The following is a 23,455-nucleotide window of genomic DNA, read 5'->3' as shown; positions in this document are numbered from 1 at the left end:
ATGAACATCACACGGGCTTCTAACAATGTTTGTTTAATGACGGGGAAAAAACAAAACAATATGCACAACTTGATGAGTAAGAACATGCAGACAGGAAATTATAAGAAAACATTTTTGAGACATATGACGGTCTTAAGCAGAGAAACACCAATAACCAATTAATCAATTTTGTTTTCTTTTTTTAAATTTTCAAATTATTAAATGCACCATAACTAAGTCCCACCATTTTAGGTCCATAAATGCATCTACTAATATCAAGTACTTTGAAGCGTCTGATTTATAAAAAAAATCAGATAAAGGTTTGAGACATTTGCTTTGACGTATAGCAAATGTAAATGGGAATAGTCTTGTAATTTTTTTAATTATCAAAAACTTTGTCAAACAACTTGCAGAACAGTTTTTCCATAATTTTCAATATAATCCCTGGGAAAAATAATCAGAATCAGCAAGTCAGATCTAAAAAAAAAACAAACAAACAAAAAAAAACAACTGGAAACTTGCCAGAAAATATCCGATCTGCGCATCTCTAGATCAGAGGACTGCATAAACATCTACCCACCTTAGAAAACACAACAGGGCAGGTGTAATGCAAAACAAAAACAGAAAAAAAAGAGGCAAAAAGTATCACGGAGCTTGTTCACTAAACACACAAGTATATTAAGTCATTAGAGGCACATTTGTCAGGTCACAACCGCCTACAGGATGATCCATGTCCATTGTGTTTTGTCTAAAATGAGAAAAAGAATAATCTCTGCTTCTCTAGAGTCACACTTTTTTCACAAGTTTACAAATTAAAACAGCTGCATTGTCAAGAATCTGTTTTTTATTTTTTGCTCAGGTACTCATTCCATTTGCCAAACTCTATATTTGTTGGTTTGCTTCTAAACATGGGGAAAAAAATGCACAGAGACTTTGGCAGGAGTCATACCAACTGCTGTGACCTGCAGTATTTCCGCAACATAAAGCTCTACGTGTCCGGTCACAGTGGGGCGTTAAAGGGCAACGGGGAAAATAAAGAGATAACATAAGACATGCTCATGATTCCCTGCATGCTTTTTCTACTCCATACTTAACTGAGTTCCCAGCGTATGCAGCCAAGTCCTACAGTCGACACGAGAGTGACTGGCTTTCTTTTTCCTTTTAAGACTACGCAGTGACACATGGCTGAACCTTGAAAGAGAACTCAAGTCCTCAACGCACCTCCAATGAGCTGTAGTGGTTTAATCTGTCTCCAACGTCCTCCGACCTCAGTCAGTAGCATTACAAATATTTCCCCCTGCCCCTATGATGATCCTGAGCTGAGTCATGCAAGCAGATCAAACATTATAGCCTTAAACTGAAACCGTGGATTAAGCCAAGTGAAGAAAAAAAAAAAAAAAAAAAACATTAAGCAACAATGTTCTGACTTTCCTTCAAATAACTTGGCACAGCTCAGACTGTTCATCTAATACCTATTCGTCAGGTCTATCAGTAGCACATACCAAAGTTCAGCAGCAGCACTTCCATACAGTCTCTTCTCGCCAACTTTACAATCAAAAATACTGTAGATTTTACACAGAGAAAGAAAAACATGGACGACCGAGCAGCTTGTCCTGTCTTATTCTTGAACAAACTTACCTTGAAGGGATAAAAAAGGATTCCAGTGAATGAAAAATGTACCTCAAGATGTCTGGTGACACTTAGAAATGCTTGTAAACTGGAAATGAGAAACTGAAAATGAGCATCCAAGTGGGACAATCAAGAATGAGTCAAATGTTCTTCCTTGAAAAATACCTCCTATTTTAATAACACAATTTGGACTAATATTCCCCAAACCCCGGTAATCATGTCATGTCAATATTGTATGTGGAGAAGCCTTGTTATATTAGCAGCTTAACTATTCCTAGAGACATAAAATGCAGCGGTGTGATTGATCAAAAAAAGAAAACGGGAAAGAAATCTGAGTTGCAGCCACTGGAAACTCCATCATGTGACATAAAACCCTTCAGAGAGGCCGTGGGGTTTCCCCCTGGCTTCTTCCACAACCAACAAGCTGTTTCAGCCATAATAAGCTCAACGTTGTGAGGTTTTTCTTGCAATTTTTTTTCTTCTTATTTCTAAAAAGACTTTGATCCTCCTTTCAGTGTCTGAGTCATAGATTCTTCAGTGCGACATCGGTCCAGGACAGGTGAGAGGAGGGCATTCTTGGCAACAGGAGAGGGACAAACAACAGCCTTCGTGCGTGTGTGTGTGTGTGTGTGTGTGTGTGTGTGTGTGTGTGTGTGTGTGTTTCGGACATATTCCTGAAGCTGAAAACCATTTTTAAAATTAAGAATAGAGGTTATATTGCACAGTTTTATGAGAATAGTGGAGACAAAGAGGTGACCGGTAATCTTATTGGCTGCTGGGGGATGTTGGACAGGTGGTGAAGCGGTGTTTGCCTTAACGTCTCTGCTTTCAGTCACAGATCCGATGGGCGGATCTCGCTGGATCCTGATCTGCCATGGCGCTGCCGATGGGAGAAGTCATCTACGACTCTATGGAGTCAGCTGGAGGACAGACACACAGGAATAAACAAAGGTAGATGCTTGGTATAGACGAACATTTAAATATTCTCTAGTAAAACCTCCCCCCCCCCCCATTGCACTCCTTGGTTTTCATAGTTCAGACTGATGTCATCACTCCCAATGCCGATATCTTGTTTGACAAGCTTTTTTTTTATATACCTATTCTGCAAAATATGGCTATAATTTTTTGTTTTTACATATGAGAATAAAATTAGAATACTTTAAGAGCAAAGTCTAATTAAAATGAGGATAAACCCTTAATATCACCAGAATAATATCGAAATATTAAGACAGGGTGGCGAACCAGTTCAGCATTAAGAGCCAAATTAAAGAGCCACACAGCATTTCAAGATTAGCTTTATACTGCATTGCCTGCTGAAAGTTTTGTCCTTAGTCCCTTAAGCTAATGTGGGCCACCTAACGTTGTTTATTTTTTACAAGTATCTCTGGGTTTGGTTTGTACTCTGTTACAGCTACTTGAAGCAACTCTTTCACAATGATAAGACTTGTTTAAGCATAGTAAAATCTCATTCAAAGACATAAAGAAAACTTTTGAGCTCTGTGGAAGTGACCCTGCCATCCTTCACGTCACCACGTTGCACACAGCATTGATTGCATTCATGTGATCAGAGCCTGTTTACTTTTCCCCTTGGCAGCACCAGAACCTGATGTACAAACTCTGACATCATGTTCTCTTATTTGTGCAGCAGCGGCAGCAGCTTGTTCTGCTTCACTCCCACCTCTGCGCCACAATCCTCTGAGCTCGGGTGCGGCGCAAAGTGCACCAACGTGAAATAATGCAGCCTCTAGAAATATAGAGACCTGTTGAGGAAAACTGTTATCATGGAAACAGAATATATTCATAAACGATTCAGGTTCCACCTAAAATCTCTTCTCCTAGACCAGTGTTTCTCAAACTTTTTTAGGCCGAGGACCACTTACCCATTTTACAAACACTCACGGACCACCTAATTTGAAATTGGCCCCGCAATAACACATCTTAATATGTACAACCTGAAATGAAAATATTAGTCTCTTAACCCATTGTCTTAATTCATCCTTAATTCATGTGAAGGGTAGCGCTGTTTTGTAAACGTGAATGACAATGATACAATTATGAACTACTGCTGCTCGGGACGTTTTGCGTTATTTACAGATCCTGTGAGTGTAGATTCTAAGCTTTCCAATGATAGAAAACACATAGACATCAAAAAAGTTCTTTACAACAAGTGTTGTGTGCATTAATAACATTTTAGGACTATTTGTAATTGAGAAGCATAATAAAAGAAAAATAGACTTGAGTTGCTTTGGCAAAAACGAACAATTTCTGTCAGCCCAACATAAAAAACTTTATTTTAGGTATTAAGATGCAGTTAGTCAGCGAGGGGCGCAGCTCTGCTCATCGCCTCGACAATGTCATATCAGACTCAGCACGGCCACAGACCTATATCTGCGTGCAGGTGGCATGCTATTTATTGCAATAGTGTTCAAAAACAAAACTTCTGCAACTCACCCTGAGAAATTTCCCACAGGTACCTTCAGCTTTTCTTTTGAGTGACCTGGTTTGAAGCCATTTACCCATTATTATTTTTTAAAAAGAAATCCTTTGGTAAACTAACTGTGTGCGTTGGACTTTGAGCTATCCTCACGGCATGCAATACTAGGGGGTGCCCATGGACCACCAGTGGACAGGGGGCCACAGTTTGAGAAAGACTGTCCTACACCAACAACTACTGTAGACTTGTAGCGCTATCTTAATAGAATTAATTTCACAACCTGAGCTGAACTTTACGCTGCTTCTGCCTTCAAGGGGTGTGGGAAATTTCAGAATCAAAGAGCCACACAGGATCCGTCAAAGAGCCGCAGCAAGCGGTTCGCCACCCCTGTATTAGGAGAATGTAGTATTAATTTTATGAGTACTCCAACACGAAAATAACAAAAAATTTTAATGAGGAATGTTGAGCATCTTGCGAAGTTGTACTTTGGTATCGGCAACAAATTATTATCAGTAGGAGTACTTTGAAGCGATTGAGCAAACAACGAGTCTATTTCGAAGAACGAACCACACAGATTGAGCTGGTCACATTACATCTTGATTGCTTCAAGATATAATCAAAGCTTTTATCTCATTAAAAAGACTTTTCTCATAATTTTATGAAATTGTTTTGGTAAAAATGCATCTTTATTCTGCTAATATCATGGATGTATTCTCATAATTAAAGAACAATTCTTGTAGTCTGTCCCTAATACTCTGTTGTACAAGTCATGGAAGTGATCGTTGAAATAAAAGCCACTTTTTGAAAATATTTTCTATCATCTGTATTTTTGTTTTTAGAAATGAAAGCAAAAAAAAAAAACGAATCGATTAAAATCGGATCTGGCATAAAAAAATCTGATGTTTTTAAGTCAAATCGCTCAACTCTAGAGGCCATGTGTATTTTTATACACACTGAGCGATCACAGCACGCTTTAGTTACCATGACGATGAGTTATCGCTCTGATGCTCTAGTGTCTGGGAATATAATCCATGGGGAAGCAGAAATGGAGCGTAATGAAATTTACACTAATGATGATGAGCAAAACCATTATGTCTGATCATTTTAACCAACATGTTTACTCATTCCTCATGTGGCTTCCCGTGCTCCCTTTCTACAAGCTCTGATGTGTGAAGGTACAGCGTCTCCCTTCGCCTTACCTTCTTGTGGCGGGTCTACACTGATCTCCTCTGTCTCCTCTGAGTTGTCTCTTGGATCCTCTGTGTCATCCCTCATCTCTTCATCGTCGTCATCATCTTCCAGCTCTTTAGCAATGAGCTCGCGAGCCAGCCTTATGTTCATGCCCTCATCATAGTGCATCTTCCTCATCATCTGAAAATGCTTCTTTTTGGCTGAAAGGAGAAACAAAAAACGAAATTACTTCAAAACCAACAGAAAACACTGATTATGCTGACTTGCGTGTAATTATGCATGAACTCAACAACCTGAGATTCATTTGGGTAAAGCTCCATCCATATTGTAATCAGATTACACCAGCGTCCCCATCGCTGCTGGGGAAACATGCATGCCCATTTTTCCATTTAAACTTGTTTTTTTACATTAGATTTCAACCAGATTTAGTTGTCATGCTGACGTATTCTCCTCCTCTGTTGGGGATACAATTGCACCATACACACTCTGTCAGATCAGCTGCACGGTCAGGTTTTCAGCTGTGCTTTAATCTGTTCAGTTTTCAAACAACAGATATAGCAGAACTCTGTGAGATGTGAAAAACTTTTGATGTTGTTTACATACCAAATTTAAATTACAACTTTACTGACACTGCAGGTTAGCAGCGCTGTCTTGCAGCATTATCGTCGAAAAAACTAATTATCAAAAGAAGATTTTAAGTCTGCATTGCCCATCTTAAATGCCAATAACATATTAACTACATCTGTTGCACACTACCGGTATATTTTTAGTTGCCAAGATGATAACGCTCATAGAAAATGGAAGGGAATTTATAAAGGAAGAAAGGACGATATGGGGGGGGGGAATGAATGCTAATCGTAATTAGTATCATCACAGCTTCAACAGTCCAGAAACATGACTGCTGGGTGAACTGGTTTCTCTAAGTGGCCATCAGGTCTGAGTGTGTGTGTTGTTGTCTGTGCTGTGTGTCTCCGTTTCCCTGAATGGACCGTCAACCTGTCCCTGCCGTGCCCCGCCTTTCAGCCGTTGGGGATCGGCACCAGCCCCGCCTCTACTTCTCTTTAAGGATAAATGAGAAAAGATGATGGACGGATGGGAAAACTGATCCGCTTTTGCGGTTTAGTCATCTCTACAAGCAATTGTTCTTATTTGGTCTGAAAAACATAATGTGATTCTGAACTTTGTACATTTAACACCAGCAAGAAAGCAAGACTCAACAGTCAAAAGAGGCCACTGTGACGTTTTATTTCTAATGCGCTTAACCACAGCAAAACCTTCATCCATCAACATTAAACCCCACAGTGATCAAGAAAATCCTCAGATTAGTTTTAGTCGCAGCATATTTCCTCTTTGAAGAGCGACACAGATCAGCCTCCACTCGGTATCAGAGAGCATGCTGACATTGTTCACCTGACCCGGCCTCTGCTGCCGGGTCACATGTTGCAGTCTGTCTTCCTGGTTGTGTGTGGAACCTGATGAAGGTGATTAAAGCTGCTCAGCTGGCATGTTTTGGTAACAAACATCTAAAAAAAATATAACAAAAAGAAATACTTTCATAAAAGACATTTAAATATATCAGAAAAAATAAACGCTGTCACACTGGGTGAAGAAACCATCCAGTATTTCCGTGAGCAGTCGACACTTTCATTTTTTTTCCAGCAGGTGGCATTAATCGGCACATGGATCAGCGTTTACTGAACCTGCAGCTGTGATGCTGAGTGATATCGACTTGATTTGCAGATTTCCCAGAATGTATTTATTTTTTTCAACCTTCCGGATATAAATCTGAAACCCCGGCGATCGGTCTGAGTGGATTATTTGAGTGGAAGTACAGTGTGTGTCCTGCTCCACCTCCACATTCGGTTCAATTATGAACCTCAGAGCGCGCAGACGGGCGAGGTCACGGACTGGCTAAAATCCTGCTGACACGCTGTGGATGGATAATGCATGCGTCTTTGTCTGGAGAGCAGAAAAAAATGGTCAAAAGGATCACAAAGACCACTTGAAGACTTTTGATGGAGACCTTCTGTGCCGACAATCCACTGTGGAGCAGCACTGAGTCACCCTCACAGCTGCAGAGGGCGCTTTATATTAAGACCACGTCTATAAATAGAAAGGTGAACAGTAGGGTGCCCTTGATAAGATGGAAAATGAAACCTGCAACTACTGATACTGATCCAGAATCTACCAGCAATATCGTAGAAAAGTATTCCTAAACTCTTGATACCCATAAATGAATCCAGTGAAACAAACTGCCTGTAAACATCCACCTGTGCGTCATTTAATCTCAGTTTGAATCCAGTTGCTCTGTGAAGGCCTTGGGGGTTTGCTACAAAATATTAGCGAACAAACAGTATCATGAAGAGCAAGGAGCTGACCTGACAGGTAAGGGATGAAGTAGAGAAGCTTAAAGAAGCATTAGGTCTGAAAACATTATCCGAAACTTTGAGCATTTCCTGTCCAACATACAACCATCCTATTTCCAGTTCACCACAGGCCATATAGTGGATACAACAAGCATGTAGAAGAAGGTGCTCTGGTGAAATCACACTAAAAGTTAAGTGTGCAAAATGCGATTCCTGAAAGAAAATCAACACTGCACTTTGAATACTTCAGACCCCATGGTGAAACATGGTGGAGGTGGCATCATGCTGTGGAACAGGGCAATGACCTTAAGCAAACAGCCAAAGTCCTGACCTAAATTCAGGATAAGATGAGAAAATTACTCATCTTTACAAATGCTTTCCATCCAGTCTAGCCGAAATTAAGCTCATTTGCAAAGAAAATTATGGAGAAGTCTTTAGATGTTGGGTTGGCAGTGTTACGGTCACTGACCTCTAGGGGCTCTCTTTTTTGAGAGAGCTCTGTGTTTTTTGTTTCAGCTCTGCCTGATTGCTGCAGGTGAAGTGTGTTGGGGCTCGTCAGCCGCCATATATAAGCAGCAAGCTGGAGATGGCAGATCTCTCTTCTTTTGTTTGACCTGGGCCATGAGCTGTGACTCTGCTTGAGAGCTGTGTGTGTGAACCGACTTAAGTTTGCTGTGAGCAACTCTGTAAATTATCCAAGAAGGTGGAAGCTGGTAGGGGTTCTCTGCCATTTTTGTTGTAACCTGTTTTCTCCTGTTTTTGTGTTGGTAAGGGAGTTTAGGTTTTGTATTTTCTTTTAGTTCTCTTTAGAAAGTGGTTGTTTTATTTTATAGTTGTAGGGGGTGTTTTGTTTATTATTTTGGCCTTGGAGACCCTGAAGTTTAAAGCTCTCCTGTGTTTTTTTTTCTCCTGTACTTGTTTTAGCAGACTTGTAAAATAAATTATATTTTTGTTACTCATCAACTGTTCGGATTATTTTTTGTTTTATGTTAAAGCCCAGTGCCACAATTTACTTTAGGGATTTTAGGGTGGGGTTGTAACAGGCAGAATCAGACTCGGCGACTTAAAAAAGCTTAGCATGCTGACAAAAAGGCGAGCTCTGTTCTGCTCTGGAGACACTACAGATGATTGTACAAAGAAGGATGCTTTATAAAATAAAGCCGAAACTAAAAACCCCAGACATTCCCCTTCGGGAAACTCTTAAGAGTGCCTTCGGTCAGAGCTTTCTTCAGAAAGCTCTGCTGTAACACTCTATAGGCTATTTTCCTGCAAACCCATCACCATCTATTATGACTCTAGAAACTTCAATAGTTCATTTTATCATAAGACTTCATCAAAAATATAGTTTTAAATGACATTGAAAATGCAAAGCTTATTTTTTCACATAATATACAAGTACAAAGGACTTGCTAGCAAAATGTTGACAAAGTTTTTCAGGGGTGCCAGTTACACTTTTTTGAACTTTATATATATATAAAGAAAATTATGACTGGTGCTTATCTTTGACAGGTACAACCTGGACAAGATGCCTTGTCCAGGCATCTTGTCCGTGTGTATGTGAATGGACAACCATTCACATGCACACCCATGCGCACAAACCCCTAAAGGCAATTTAGAGAAACCAATTAACCCAACAAGTCATACTTTTGGAGTACCAAGAGACAACACACAAATACACAGGGAGAACTCTTGAAGACAGACACCATCAGTGCTGCCAAGTGAATGTTGTGAATGTAATCTAATCTTAGTATAATTATGTGGTTGTATTGTGAAAAAATTCATGAGGTAGAAATATAGAAATAGTTCTGTAAGGCACTGTTTACTATATCACCATTATGACAATATTGACTGTCACGATTGAAAAAAAATACAAAGCATCACCTTGCACTTGTGGAGTCAGCTCGTCTTCTTCCTCCTCGCTGCTCTCTTCCGTTTCCTTCATGAAGCGTGGCTCCGCCCCCTCAGCTGCCTCCAGCCTGAAGAACAAAGTGAAGCCGTCTTAAATATCTCAGGGAAGCACGTCGACAATAACTGGGCACACCAGCCTTCAACAACAATGCAAAGAGATCTAAACTCTTACTACATCTCACTATAGAAATAGATGTTAGAGGAAGACGTTAGCAAATGTACATTAGATGATGGAATAAAAGGCAGAGTGAACAGCATTAATGACTCACGAGATAAAAAAAACAAAAAAAAAACAACAATTTACTATTCTCTCCTCTCAGCCCCGCTGAAAATTTCAACAGGGTTAGACAAAATGAATAATGGCTTATGGTGAATATGTGGAAGCGCCTGAGGGAAACTCCCCTGCACTGTGCTACTGCTCTCCAACCAGCTGGCACGAGTCACTCCCGGTCAAGAGTTTACATTTCACTATAGCTTCAAAGTGCTCCAATAATTGTGTCTGATGGGCCAAATTGGATGGGATAGAACAGCTAAGACAGACAGAAAAGGAGGAGAGAGAATCTGTGATTTAAAAGCATGAATGATGGGAGGATGATGAAGGTAAAAGAGCAGCAGCTGTCGGTACTGTCTGATGGGTTTAGTGTAAAACAAAACAGGGCATTCATTACAAAAGTAAACAACCGCAGCTAATTGACTTGCAAGCCTGAAGCTAATCACTGAGCTCTCTGTAGCATCCAAACTGCCTCATCCAATCCCAGCTTTAATGCACTTATGTAAGGATGACGGCCCAGAGCGAAAAACACTCCTCAGGCTCCCATTAACATTCTGCTGACAGCTTAGAGTGGCAGATAAATATTTCTTAACCTAAATGGACCATTAGGACCTAAAATGACACAGAAATAAAAGATGTAATCCATCCATTTATTCACATTTGCTGTACGAAGCACATCACAGTTGTTGAATTGGTAAAACAGCTGTTCTTTTTTAGGTTGTAAAAAAAAAAAAAAGAGCTTTTTGAGCGTGGCAGCAAAAAGGGAAAAAAAGTTTTAAATTAGAACATATGGACTGTTTTAACACATAAATGGCTTACAGCATCGACGTGTTTCCAGCAGGAAAGAGTGTTCAGGACTGTTTTCGTCGAGTTTACAGCCTCCTTACAAGCTCAACATAACTTCCTTGGAACGCAGGAATTTTGGGAAACACCCTGCTTATTGACTGATCTGCACTTGTATGGAATTTCATTGAGAGCCAAAACTAAAAATATTTTCACGTTTCACACATCGGAACATATGAAACATTTCACTGTTTCATACGTGAGACAGTAATTACACATCTTAAAAATCTTAAGATTGTACAAGATGTTTTCACATCTAACAGTCATTTTACAGCCACAATCTGCAATGTGTTTTTTTCTGGATTATTTGTGATAGACCAGAGGAAAGAACATATGTGGTTTTGCATTGATATTATAAAAACTTCAAAGGTGTGGCATGTATTTGCTCTGACAATCTCAAATAAAGCCCAGTGGAAACAACTGGCTCCCGAAGTCACTTAATAGAGTTCATTTATGTAATACTCTTCTCTAAAGTGGCAAAACTACCAAAACATGACAACCCATCTAAACTCATAGCTCAATTAAAGTAAACACAGAGAGGACCTTGGTAACTCTGGAGGAGCTGCAGAGCTCTAGAGGAAGATTAATCTGTCAGCAGGACAACTATTAATTTTGCATAAATCCATTTAGACTCAGCAGAATGAGTCTAAAGCCAAACAAGGAGCCGTCACATTCGAACAATAAAACTGTACAAATGTGTGTGGCGAAGACCAGCTGCCTGCAGCACAAATATCCTTCATGGGGATCCATCTAAACAGAGGAGGTTGCTAAACCCCTGATGGAGAGAACCCTCACAACATTGGGAGAGTCCCGCTGCTGTAAGCTAGAGACTTAGCCTTCCCTATCTAATGGGATAGTGTTAGCAACATAAACAAATAGTTGATCATATAACACAATCCAGGTGCGGTATGGGATTGTCCCATCAGACCTTCAGCTCCCAAAACCACAAAATAAAAACCTTGTAAAAGTGCACGCAGGGTCAATGTGACCCTGCTGGACCGCGCACAAGGTACAAAGTTTATGGTTTCCAATCAACCCCGTCTCTTTAAACCGCAGGAGGGTTAAAAGACAATAAAACAGTGAACTAATTCAGACAAGTGGTCATAAAATCTAAATATTCCTATTTTTTTTCATTGTACAAATGCTCCAGTATCTAAGCGTGATCAGTCTGGCACAGAGTCTGGCCCATCTTGCCTGCTGCTACTGCTGCTGCTGATTCTCCTCTTTGGTTCATTGCCAGTTTTTGTTTCCTGGGTTGTCACTGCGGCTGCTTGGCAAGTTGCTGCTGACTCCAAGTTACTTTGTACCACTGGGGCTTCACAGCTGAACAACTGTCTGCATTATTTGTGAAGCTACATGTCTGCTTGCTTTGCAGCATCTGCCAGTGAGACAGTTGTTTAACAGTAGTGTAACATGACGTTGGTTAAAGGACCTCATTTCTAACTTAAAACTTTAATAAATGTCCAGTATTACAGCTTTCTTAAACCCCTTGTTGTTAGATCTCGTTTAATTTAAGTAGAGGATTGTCCATGACTTGGACACAGACATCAATTATTCACAATAAGCTGTGGGATTTGTTTCTATTGTATACATGAGAATAAGACTGACACCTACCACTGGCACACACAGCAAAACCAAACCAGCTGTCAGCAAGCTACAAACACTCGACAGGCAGTTTTGTTCTTAAATGTTTAAGTTTTCCCTGTCTGGGTTTTGCTACAGCAAGATGAAGAGTTTTTAGGCCCAATCTGCCTGTTCTGTTCAACATGTAGAGACTAGGCCAAGGAGAATTTAGCTTTTTATGTCTCTGAGCAATACGATTTGTCTTTGTCGTGTCCTTTAGTAGTAGAAACATATTCCCACAGTGCAATTATTTTTGTGTGGCCAATGACTGTTTATTTAGACAGATTTATTACACTCCATTGTTTATGTTTTTCACCCTGATCAAACTTTAACATCAATGTGTTTTGAGGGTTACTACCTAGTGTCATTTGTTTAAATTAAACTAAGCTCTAAAAAAACTTTATAAAATGACAAAATCCCTGGTCTCACATCGATTGCTGTTAAAGCTGTAAATATTTTGAAAATAGAAATCTGCTGGTAGAGTCCAGCAGATTGTGTTCCCTTTGATTTTACTCTGTCTCCATGCATTCATGTTTCCATCCTTACTTTGAGGCCAGGTCATCAGGCGCGAGCCCACCGCTCTGGCCTTCTGAGTCACTGAGAGCCCCCTCATCATCGTCGTCCCCAACCATCCTGAAATCAGAAGGGCAGCAGGAGAGAAAAACAACCAGAAACATTAACAGGAAGGATGGAGGAAGGATAGAAACAAGCTAAAAAGATTTTAAAAAAAAGAAAAAAAATTATCTCAGGTTATTTATAGATCTAATTTTCCAGAAAAAAATAATCCTAGAGCAAAAGAAGTAAATATATTTTATTTATTCAAAAACCAAATACCAGTTAAATTAAGTTATAACCCTCTTTAATTTATCATGACCTAATTTTACTAAACTGGATTCTTAAAGTGCAACCACAATTTGAGTCTTACTTAAAAAAGCCATTAGTCTAGTTACAATTAAACTTAATTTATTACAATAATCTTAATATGTTAAATTCTGCATAAAACATCTCAGTTTAATCCATTGCTTTTAGCGGTGCAGTTCTCTCTGCAGCCACAGAGGATCTAGAAAGCATCCACAGCTCTTCATTTCTTCTGCATTTTGTTATGCTAAAAATTCCGGAATGAATTCAAGTATTTTCTTCCTTAAAGTGAAGAACTTCTGAAAATAATTCAATAAAAAAAACTCTGCACACGCTACACATTTTTATGCAGTTTGGAGTGGCTGACAGGGATTTCCCTTTACAAATAGTCTCCAATCAACTGATTTAACCACAAGTGGACTCCAGTGAAGTTGCAGATACATCAAAGAATGATCAGTAGGGACAAGAACAGAGCTAAAGTTTCTTTGACTTTGAAATTAAGAAGTTCTATGTTCATAATTTTGAGAACAAAGTGCCAGTGTACTGTAAATAGTGTAGTGTAAATTTACACATCCCAGATACATTGTAATTTAGAGCATTTACTTCTAAATATTTATACTGACTTCTACATATTCTATAATATTAAGAAAAGCTGATAATCAAAAAAATAAAACATGTCCTGAATGTTAAATTAGTTATTAACAAAAAAACAGTGACTGATGTTTTAAAACTATTCAATCAATAGGTTGGATACCTATAATTAAGCTTTTAATTATAGCTTAATTAGATTAAGCTTTTAACCTGTTATAAGGTGTGCTGGGTTCATCTATCTTCATCAGGCCGTAGTCCTTGTCAGGAGGATGATATGTCGCCAGGATGTTCATCTCATCCCATTTGGCAGATTTTTTTCTGCAAAGAGATCAAAGAAAGCACAAATAAGAAAAGAAGACCCAACACAGACAGACACCCACTGTGTGAGGACGGCTACACACCGACCGTCACTCCACTGCACAGAAACCTCAGGGGCGACAGAGTCCAGATATAATCTAGAGCAGAACGTGGCCCAGTTTGGAATAAAACTGCATAAATTTAGGAACACACAGACAAAAACCCAGATATGTCTCTGGTACAAAAATAACTGAATGATTATGGGGTGAGATACTTATTGTTTTGGGTTTTTTTAGGGGGTGGGGGTTCCTATCAACTGCGAAACTCTAAAGGACATAATCCAGTTAAATTGTCTCTTTCTAATACTTTATACTTTATATCAAAAAGTATTTTTTTTCTTTTTAACCTTGGTATCTATAGTTGGACATTTTACCTTTTGTACACTTCAGTTTAATTTCCCACGCAAGTAATTATACATTGTTTGTAAGGCTTTGGAAAACATCTCTTCCCTCTTATTCAAGCTAAGCTACAGCACACACTCCTTGAAAAGGTTCATGGAAAAGGTTGAGAGCATCACAGGAAACAGGAAAGCAGAGGGGGAGAGAAGGATGCTAAATCCACCGCCTGCTGCCTGCAAGCCTTGAATGAGCCGCCACTTATAGTCAGAACGGATCCATTCACAGTAAATAAAGTTGAAACACTGTCAGACAGCTGATCAAGGAAGAACTTCAAGCTCAGAAAAGATGTTTTTCCCATCAACTGACTCCACAGATTCCCTCATCAAAAAGATCTCATATTTTCAGAAATCAAATTCTGACAGCTTGTACCAAACATTTTGAATGTGAATATAATGAGTCATTACATCCAGCCTTAGCAGACACAGAAAGCCACTCAACATCTGGTTAGACAAACAATACTTAATTAGGCTACTCAAAGGAAAACAGGGCTGTTTTTGTGAACATTTTAAGAACATGTACTGAATTTATTCACAAGTTGTTGCAAATTCAAAAGTAAACTCATCTGACTGACATTGTTGGCTTGATGCCTTAGCATTATTAGTGTTTAGCTGCATTTGAAAACAGAAGTGCAAATTGCATGCCACTTTTCAGATTTCCTTTTTTTTTTATTATCTTGAAAACAGACATTACAGACATCACCGTGTCATGCTAGTTTGTAGTAGTCCATCACATGAAATCGCACTAAAAGCTATCAACATTTTTTTTATGTGAAAAAAGTGTTTTCTGGTTACACAACATGAACCACAAACCTCTACTCCAGCTAAACTGCTTCAGCTCCTTTAAATGACTCAGAGATATCCATCATTACTAAAACACAATGATGGAGCACCGGCAATTGTAACATTAAAAAAAACAACAAAAAAAACAACTTTGCTCACCTAACACTAGTAGACACTAAATATAGAGCGTACTCTCTTACGTGATAAGGTCTACCTCTCCAGGGTGGTCAACAGCTGGCGACATAGCGCTTCAGGGAAACTCATTAAACAGAGTGAGTCATCTCTGAGAGCCGAGCTGCACTATCAGGTAGCATCGCCAACGTACGGCGAGGAAAGGTCGAGCCTGGTGCCCCGCACAAAAACACCGCACCCGACGCTTGCTCTGCGCCGGAGCAAAGCGCTCATCATGATGTAGAAAATACGCTGCCTCCAAATACTGCACCCAACTAAGAGAAAATTGGTGCCAGCAAGAGCCAGAGGGAAAAGCTCATCAATTTCACATTCAAGCCTGCCATCTCACTGCAAGACTCTGGTTAATTGACACAGATTTCATCAAATATGAAATATGTCTTGGTCTGCTTTAAATATTTAAAAGGAAGCTAAATTTTCTGACATATTGGCAGCTCTGTTTCACGATACAATATGTTTTTAATATTGTATTACATTTAATTGCAGGTGACTACAGAGAAAGCTTTTTGTGCTGGTCAATGAAAAACTATTTGTAAAAACAAAAAAAGTCTATGTTTCAACAGTTATCAAAATTATCTTCCATATCCAAGTAATCACATCATTTTTTTTTTTTTATCTCCGTTTCAATTTCCTTTGCTGTTCATCAAAACAGAAACTGGGTTGCCCACCTCAAATAACCTTTGCAAAGTAAGCTGTAAGCTGTGCTTTTCTTGGTCAGATGATGGAAAGTCAGATTCACTGAGAGTCACTCAAACGGCCCATCACTCAGAGAGGGGAGATCCAGTTTCATGGAAGCAGCCATAAAATATGCATCACTAAGTGTGAGGCCTACAGGTCACCATTAACTAAATAAGAGCAGATAACAGAAAAGGTGACATGTAATTCACAGAACACAAGCCCCACTTTGCCCCGACACACAGAGGTGTCAAGAATAACCTTGGCACTGATTTTACAAACGTATAACAACTCATGTAGTTTGCAACTGCAGGAAAATGCAAGTATTAGATCGAAGACCCATTCACAAACCCCTTGAGATAGAAAGTGAAAAACTAGAAGACAGGTTAAGGAATTAACATTAATTGCATACATTTTAAGATTGTCAAATAAGAAAATTTTAAGTCTTACAAAAACAGAATTAATGTTTTTTTTCCCCATTCTTCTTCTGGAATTCTATGTTTATAGTTGATTTAAAAAGTAGTTTGTATAACTTTGTATTTGAAAATATTGCTAAGTTTATTATTATTCTGGCCAGAAAATATTAAGAGCAACAATGCAGCTTCATAGCTACAGACTGTGTATCTCTGACCTTTGTACATCTAAACCCAATCCCAAATCCAATACAATCAGAATAACTGTTAGTTAACGAGTTAACAGTAACGACTGCATTTGTTTTAATATGAGGTGCTTATTTTGGTTCAATATGACATTTTCTAATAACTCTGATTTCTTTCAGCAACAACACATATCCTGGAAAAATGTCAGTCGAATACTGGATTGCAGAGAATCTTTTACTGTCCAAGAGCTTTTGGATCGATGACCGCCAACTACAACTCTGCTGCCAGCATTCAATACAAACACCACATGGCTACTTATCATATCAACAGTGACGCATATCACGGTGTCACAATGGTGCGATTGTTTGTATTCTCATCACAGAGACACAAGGTTAATTAGTTTGACCATGCAGGCTTTTCCTTTCTGAAATGGCTTATCGTCCCTGCGCATAACTTGGTTTTGTTATTGTAATCATTATCAAGCTTCCTCCCAGTGAACCTCCCAGTGTCTCTGCGTTGGTCCCTTGGTGGACAGGGACTCTGTCTGTCCAGGGTTTCATGTTTAAAGCTGGGATGGAGTCCAACCATCCCCAAAACTCTGACTTAGATAAAGAAGTGTGGAAAATGAATGGATGAATCAACAGCGGTGAGCATCACTTAAATTTTTCTGTCATTATTGTTATGTGTTAAGAATTTTATAGCTGAAGATACAGCCTTTGCTACAAATGATCAAGCATACACTAAAGGAATGCGAAGTTACTGCATTTTTAGCAATACAATTTGTATTTTCTTAAGCAAAAAAGGAATTGATTTCTTCATCTGTATATTTTTATGCATTTCTAATATTGCATAAAACAAGCTTAGGTGGTTAAATGAAAAATCTTGTTTTTGATTGCGCCAACTTTTTATCTGGTTAAATTGATTATTCATCATTGTAAGGGAATGAATAATCAATTAATAATATGATCATTAGTTGCAGCTCTAAAATCAATAATGGGAAAAAACATTTAATCTGTAACTTTAAAGGTTTCATTTAAGCATGTTTAAAGAATGTTTAAAGAATAATCATTCTTTAAACATATTTTTATTTAAAACTTATGTGGCCTGTTTGTTTTAGAAGCGACCTAAAAAACTGTTTGTTTTTTTTATGTAGCAGCTTCGCGCATCTGCAGGACCGCAGCAGTAGATTTTAGGCCGCCAGATCCTGACAGGAAATCTACGACATAAACAGACAGGTGGTCAAATAAATCCCCTCTGGACGCTACATTTTTGAAGAGGCAAAATAGGACATTCTCCAGGTACCGCAGAAGGATTTAGGAGGGCGATGCGATCTGTTCTGAACAATTAATGCAGATGAAAGGGGAAGCACTTTGTACAGCTGTTAGTGAACACTGTGCCTTGAAGAAACAGCAGACACAAAGCGAAGCCTTTTGGATGTAGTCTGAATAAAACAAGTTGTGATAGCACACACTAAGTATTCTATTGTAATTTGCATTGTTACCAACCACATAAAAATATCAGACTGGAAAATTGTTATTGGCTAGTTTTCCCTTGAATGGCTCAGATCTGTGATTTGCTGGTTAAATGAAAATTTTAATTTTTACTTATTGTTATTTCTCTGATAGCAAGAATATACAGCACATGTTTTCCCTCTCTTGCTCTTTAGAAAACAAAACAACAACAAAGTCTGAGTCTGAAAGAATGATTGATGCAGCTCTTCAACAAAACCATGATAGGTTTTTGAGTTTAGTCCCTTAGACTCATGAGAAACTAGGGCTGGACAAAAAAATCAATAACAACATATGTCGCGATGGACACATGATCAACACCAATAGATAATACATTTGCTAGAATATTCAATATTCAATATAGAAAATATTCACTGAACGTCGATCCAGAACTGCACAGCATTCTGGGGGATGTAGGCCGAGGAAAGGCTTTAGCAGCTCAACCTTTCACGGCCAGCTAAGCAAGATTGGTGGGATCAACTAACTCACTCACTCTTTGGTTACCTACTAACAACCAGCTAGGTAACTTGTGGTTACCCAGCAAGTTACAAGTTACTAGCTAGCAACATCCTGTTGAGTAAAGTACGCAGTAGCACTTTCAGGTTTCGCCAAGGTGCCTCGTAACTGCTTAAAAATGAAAACCGAGGTGGAATGAAAACTGGATAAAACAGGAAATGTCACGCCATTAGTATTTCAAATATTTAAAACAAAATCAATAATTATCTGTATCGAAACATATGAAATACTTGTAACGCGATACATTTTTCAGTCATACCGTCTAGCTAAACTAGATATTATTCTAGCATTGATATGCATTTCTTATTTTTAGTAATTACAAACAGCTTCACTGAAGTTCAACCAATAACAATAATGAAGATAAATCATGAAAAAAGCATGTTAATATAGCAATGGCACAAATAAATCTAGGGAAATATTGTGTTACCCCAAATGTGGTCGAACAACAGACAATCCATCCTCTGTATAAACAGTCTTTTAACTTTTTATGTTTTAAACTTAAAGCTGACAGCAGCAGCACGACGGTCAACCCTCATTCCCTTCAGAGGATTTGGCACTTGGCTGCACACAGAATCCGTTTCAAATCTCCTCTCCCTCCACTTCCTTGCCGTTCAAAAAGAGACTATTTTTGTAGCAACACTGAAAACATTTGGTTCACTGCTAGGGTGGGGGGGGGGGAAATCCTAACCGTTACCATTCTATGGCCTAATTTCTCATGCAGCAACTCAGATTAATTCTCCTAATTACCAGACAGTGAAATAAAAAAAAGAATACAGCAGATACCCTAACATGACTATCCACTGTCGTAAAACATCATCTATAGTCCAAGCCATTTAAAAATTGCATGTTTGATTTTTTTTTTTGTGCTCAACACATTTTAAAGAGATTAAAAATATACACAAACATCTGAAAATCCAACTAGCATCAAACATTTAGCAGCATTTGGCAGGTGGGTGGTGTTTGTTCATCTCTGTGCAGAAGCTCTTGTACTAAACAGCTTGTATTAGGCCTTAACAGCTCTCATACGAGTGAATTTATTTTTAGACCCAAACACTTTAACATATTGTAAGCCCCTTGATTAAAACATGATTGCACCAATTTGGATGTCGCCGCATGTTGCAGATCCTATTCAGAAGGCAACCTGAGGAGGATGGGCTTTGCTTTGTGCCCAACGTGCTCAAGGGAACAGAGTTTCAAAAGTGCAAACTATGGAGTAACAAGAAACAAAGAGACAATAACCTTCAAACTTATAGAGGACCTATAGCTGTTGTTGCTTTGTGCTCAGAAATGTCAGTGTAACTCCCAAGCGACAGCAAAAACTAAAAATATCCACGTCATCTTTTGTACGCAAATGCTGATGTTAAAATTGTGTGCGCAAGTCGTTTCTTCGTTATATCTAACTATTTTGGTAATAAATTAATTCATTTTCTTTAAACAAAAAACCACGAAGCAGAGAACTCTGCATGATTTCTGAGTGAAGAGAGAATGAGAGACGGCTGCGATGGAGAAGATAAGAACAGAGACATCTTTACGAGTTCAGTGATTTATGGCATCGCACCTCACCGCAACAGTTAAAGTGTCTCTGGCAGAGATACTGATGCATAAGCGTCTGCAGGGCGAGAGAAGCAGCCGCTCCGACACTCATCAGCTGAACCCCGCGGCAATGCGCCCACTGGGCAATAGAACAGCTGATTCGGCAAAACCAGATCTGCTTTTAAAGATCTGAATGAAATTATAGACAAGATTTCCCAACCTGACAGACGTATACTCCATACTATGATTATTTTGTGATTTAGATCGATCCTGAATTACATTTACCAACCATCTCGCACTACTGTGTGAATGATATGAGCGATCATTCTGGTAATCGATGTGAAAGTAAGCATTTAAAAATAATAGATACTGGACAACATAATAGAGATCGGGTTGGACTAACGAGCACAGTGACTTTTTTCCACCAGCTACAATAAACACCATGATACAACAAATAAACTCATCTTTTAGCAAGCCTACAACCCAAGTGCAAAAGTTAAAGGAAATGTTAACAGTTCAGATTTGCCTCATCGCAATAATTCTCTGTTTTTGTTGCATTAACATATTTACAGTTGGGTTTAGGACAAGACTTTGACTGGGTCATTCCAACACATGAAAAATACATAAATGTAAACCATTATATCTCTGACTGGATGCTTCGGGTCGCTGTCCTGTCCTGAAAGATAAAACCTCCTCCGCAGTTTCAAGCTTTGCTGCTGCCAAGTGAGTTTTCTTCCAGAATTTCTACATCTTTATCTCATATACATTTCCTGTTCCAGATGAGCAAAATCATTCCAAAGAATTATGCTGCCATCACCATGATTCATCAAAATGGGGATGTTGTTTTCCATCACACTTACTGCTTTGAATTTAGATTAAAAAGTTACATTTTGTTTCATCTGACCAGATCATCTTAGTTCACAATGGCTTTCTTGTTGCCACTCCATAAAGGCCAATTATTTTCAGTGCACAACTGATTCTCTGTTTATGTTATTAAATGTTCCCACTGGCCCAGCCTGCAGGTTTAAGCAGGCAGTCACTGTTATCAGAGTCGAATAGTATCTAGTTATAGTAACTCAGTTACTTTTACCGTACTTGAGTGACTTTTTTGACAAAATGTACATCTAAGAGTATTTTTATTGTGCTGTACCCTTTACTTTTTCTTCAGTAATTTTATTATGACGCATCACTACTCTTGAGTAAAATTTCTGGATTCTCTACCTATTGTGAGTAACTTCACTGAATGAAGAACAAACATGTTTAAACCAAATATTCACCAGATAAAGGCATACACCTGCAGTTTTTGTTAAACTTTCCTAAGTTTTTTAGTGAAAGAAACTGATTTTGAAAAATGTTCTTTTGCTTGATTGTTACTTATATGAATCATTGTTATGTTTGTCCTTAAAATACCAAAAATTACACTTAACTTTATAATTGGTCTGGTCCTAACTGATTATGCAATTTTTAAATATTAAATTGGTTACTAATAATTTGATCGGTTACTAAGTACTTGAGTAAACTTTTTACCAAATACTTTTTTACTCTTACTTGAGTAATAATCTGTAGAGCTACTCTTACTTGAGTATTTTTCTTTACTATACCCACCTCTGACTTTTTTAACCGAACCACCGATTAGGCGACGTCTGAAATCACTTGAGTTTTATTGTATCAATTTATGGAAGCATGACTTCCCTTCCACTTCACAATTATTCACTACTTTCTTTTGTGTCATAAAACAAACTAACATCTGTGGCTGTAATGTGACAAAATGAAAAAAAAAATTAAGAGATAAGAATACATTCACAAGATACTATAAATAAGCCTGTCAAACTGCTGAGTCTTGTTGTTATAGAAATGTTATCAATCATTAATTAACGGCTACAATCACATCAAGTGACGTGACTAACTTCTCTTTAGCTAACGACTAAGCTAACCAGAAATGAACCTTTCTAAAGTCAGTTAAATACCACATTTACACGAAACGCAAAACTTTTATCAGGGGAAAATATGTAATTTGATACTGTAAAAAAAAAAAAAGACCCAAGAAGCTTTTAGACTCGGACTGGAGGCTGCTGGTTAACCGCCAAACAAATGTCAGAGCGCGGCTAACAAGTGTTTAGCTACCAGGGTACCACCCTGAGGGCAGCTGAGAGGAAAACTTACTGGTGGTCATCCTCCGAGAGTCCAGGGCCATGCTCGGTCACCTCCGCCGGCGCCTCGTCGGACACGGATTTCAGGTTTCTGCCGCTGTTCTTGTTTTTCAGGATGCCTTTAATCGGTCGGGGAGCTGCCATTCCCACACACACCGACACAGAGAGCCAGACCCGCCGGTTGCTTTCTGTTATGTGCCTTTCTCTCTCTGTCCCTGGATTCAGTGATGCTTACCAATAATTGCCTTTATGGAGGTTATTATTTAAAGGCGCAATCGTTCATAATTCAACATTGAATAAACGCAGAGTAGCAACAGACAGGTTCCTCCATGCATGAACTGCTTCAGCATGCCTACTCTCCTGATCGCTATCTACTGGACAAGATCCCTACTAGCGAGTGTTTCGGCTCAAAACATCGCGAGGTTTCCGAACTGCGGACCACGACGCCCTCTGCTGGCCTCATATGGAATTTCATATCAAAACATAATTTTTTGTGTTTATAAAAGTACATGCAACAAACACATGCATTCCAATGGAGGAGAGAGATATTTTAGAAATTGGTTTTAATATAAAAATGCCCTTCAAAATGACTTAAAATTCGTTGCAGATGCTTATATTCTAAAATTAATTTTGAGGATTAGAAACTATAGATGCTTTTAATTATTCATTTAAATTCAAAAGAGTGAAGTAATTTAAGTATGTCATATACAAACATTTATTTAAGCAATGATTTATTTATTTATTGAACTGTGGTGCTTGTTAGTCTTGCAGTACTATCTATCTCTTTACCATCAACATGCCTTTACGCCCTAGTTGTTTTGCATAGTGCCAAGTAATAACACCACTTGTTCCAAAGGACATTTATAAGTCATTGAATTTCATGGAGGTAAGCTACATCTACTTCAGTAGATGTAGTAGATCAACATTTAATAAAAATTAGTTTCTTATTATTGTTTTTCATATTATTTTTTTATGCAGACAAACAATGGTGCATATAGAATCAGAAAATATGTCATATTTATCTGAGTATCCTTCATGTCTTTTATGGTATTTCAGCA

General features: G+C 38.5%; 1 protein-coding gene across 2 annotated transcripts; it reads right to left on the bottom strand.

Annotated features, from left to right (window-relative positions):
* Positions 1 to 17: 17 nt before the first annotated feature.
* ppp1r2 (protein phosphatase 1, regulatory (inhibitor) subunit 2) lies at positions 18 to 22,811 on the bottom strand. Of its 2 annotated transcripts, XR_533519.3 has the most exons (7): positions 22,411 to 22,811; positions 13,904 to 14,011; positions 12,791 to 12,877; positions 9,481 to 9,575; positions 5,242 to 5,433; positions 4,323 to 4,429; positions 18 to 2,528 (listed from the first exon to the last, which is right to left on the bottom strand). XR_533519.3 is itself a non-coding variant. In XM_008406835.3 (6 exons), exons 1-6 carry the CDS (start codon positions 22,539 to 22,541, stop codon positions 2,509 to 2,511), a joined length of 633 nt encoding a protein of 210 aa, XP_008405057.1. In that variant the 5' UTR covers positions 22,542 to 22,811; the 3' UTR covers positions 18 to 2,508. The 2 variants fall into 2 exon arrangements, 1 of the variants encoding a protein (XP_008405057.1); XM_008406835.3 differs by lacking the exon at positions 4,323 to 4,429.
* Positions 22,812 to 23,455: the final 644 nt, after the last annotated feature.

The sequence above is a fragment of the Poecilia reticulata genome, chromosome 4, assembly GCF_904066995.2.
Source record: "Poecilia reticulata chromosome 4, P_reticulata-male-v2, whole genome shotgun sequence".
In the NCBI taxonomy this organism is placed as follows: Eukaryota; Metazoa; Chordata; class Actinopteri; order Cyprinodontiformes; family Poeciliidae; genus Poecilia; species Poecilia reticulata.
The sequence above is the reverse complement of the archived record's forward strand: the minus strand, read 5'-3'. Positions and strand labels throughout refer to the sequence as shown.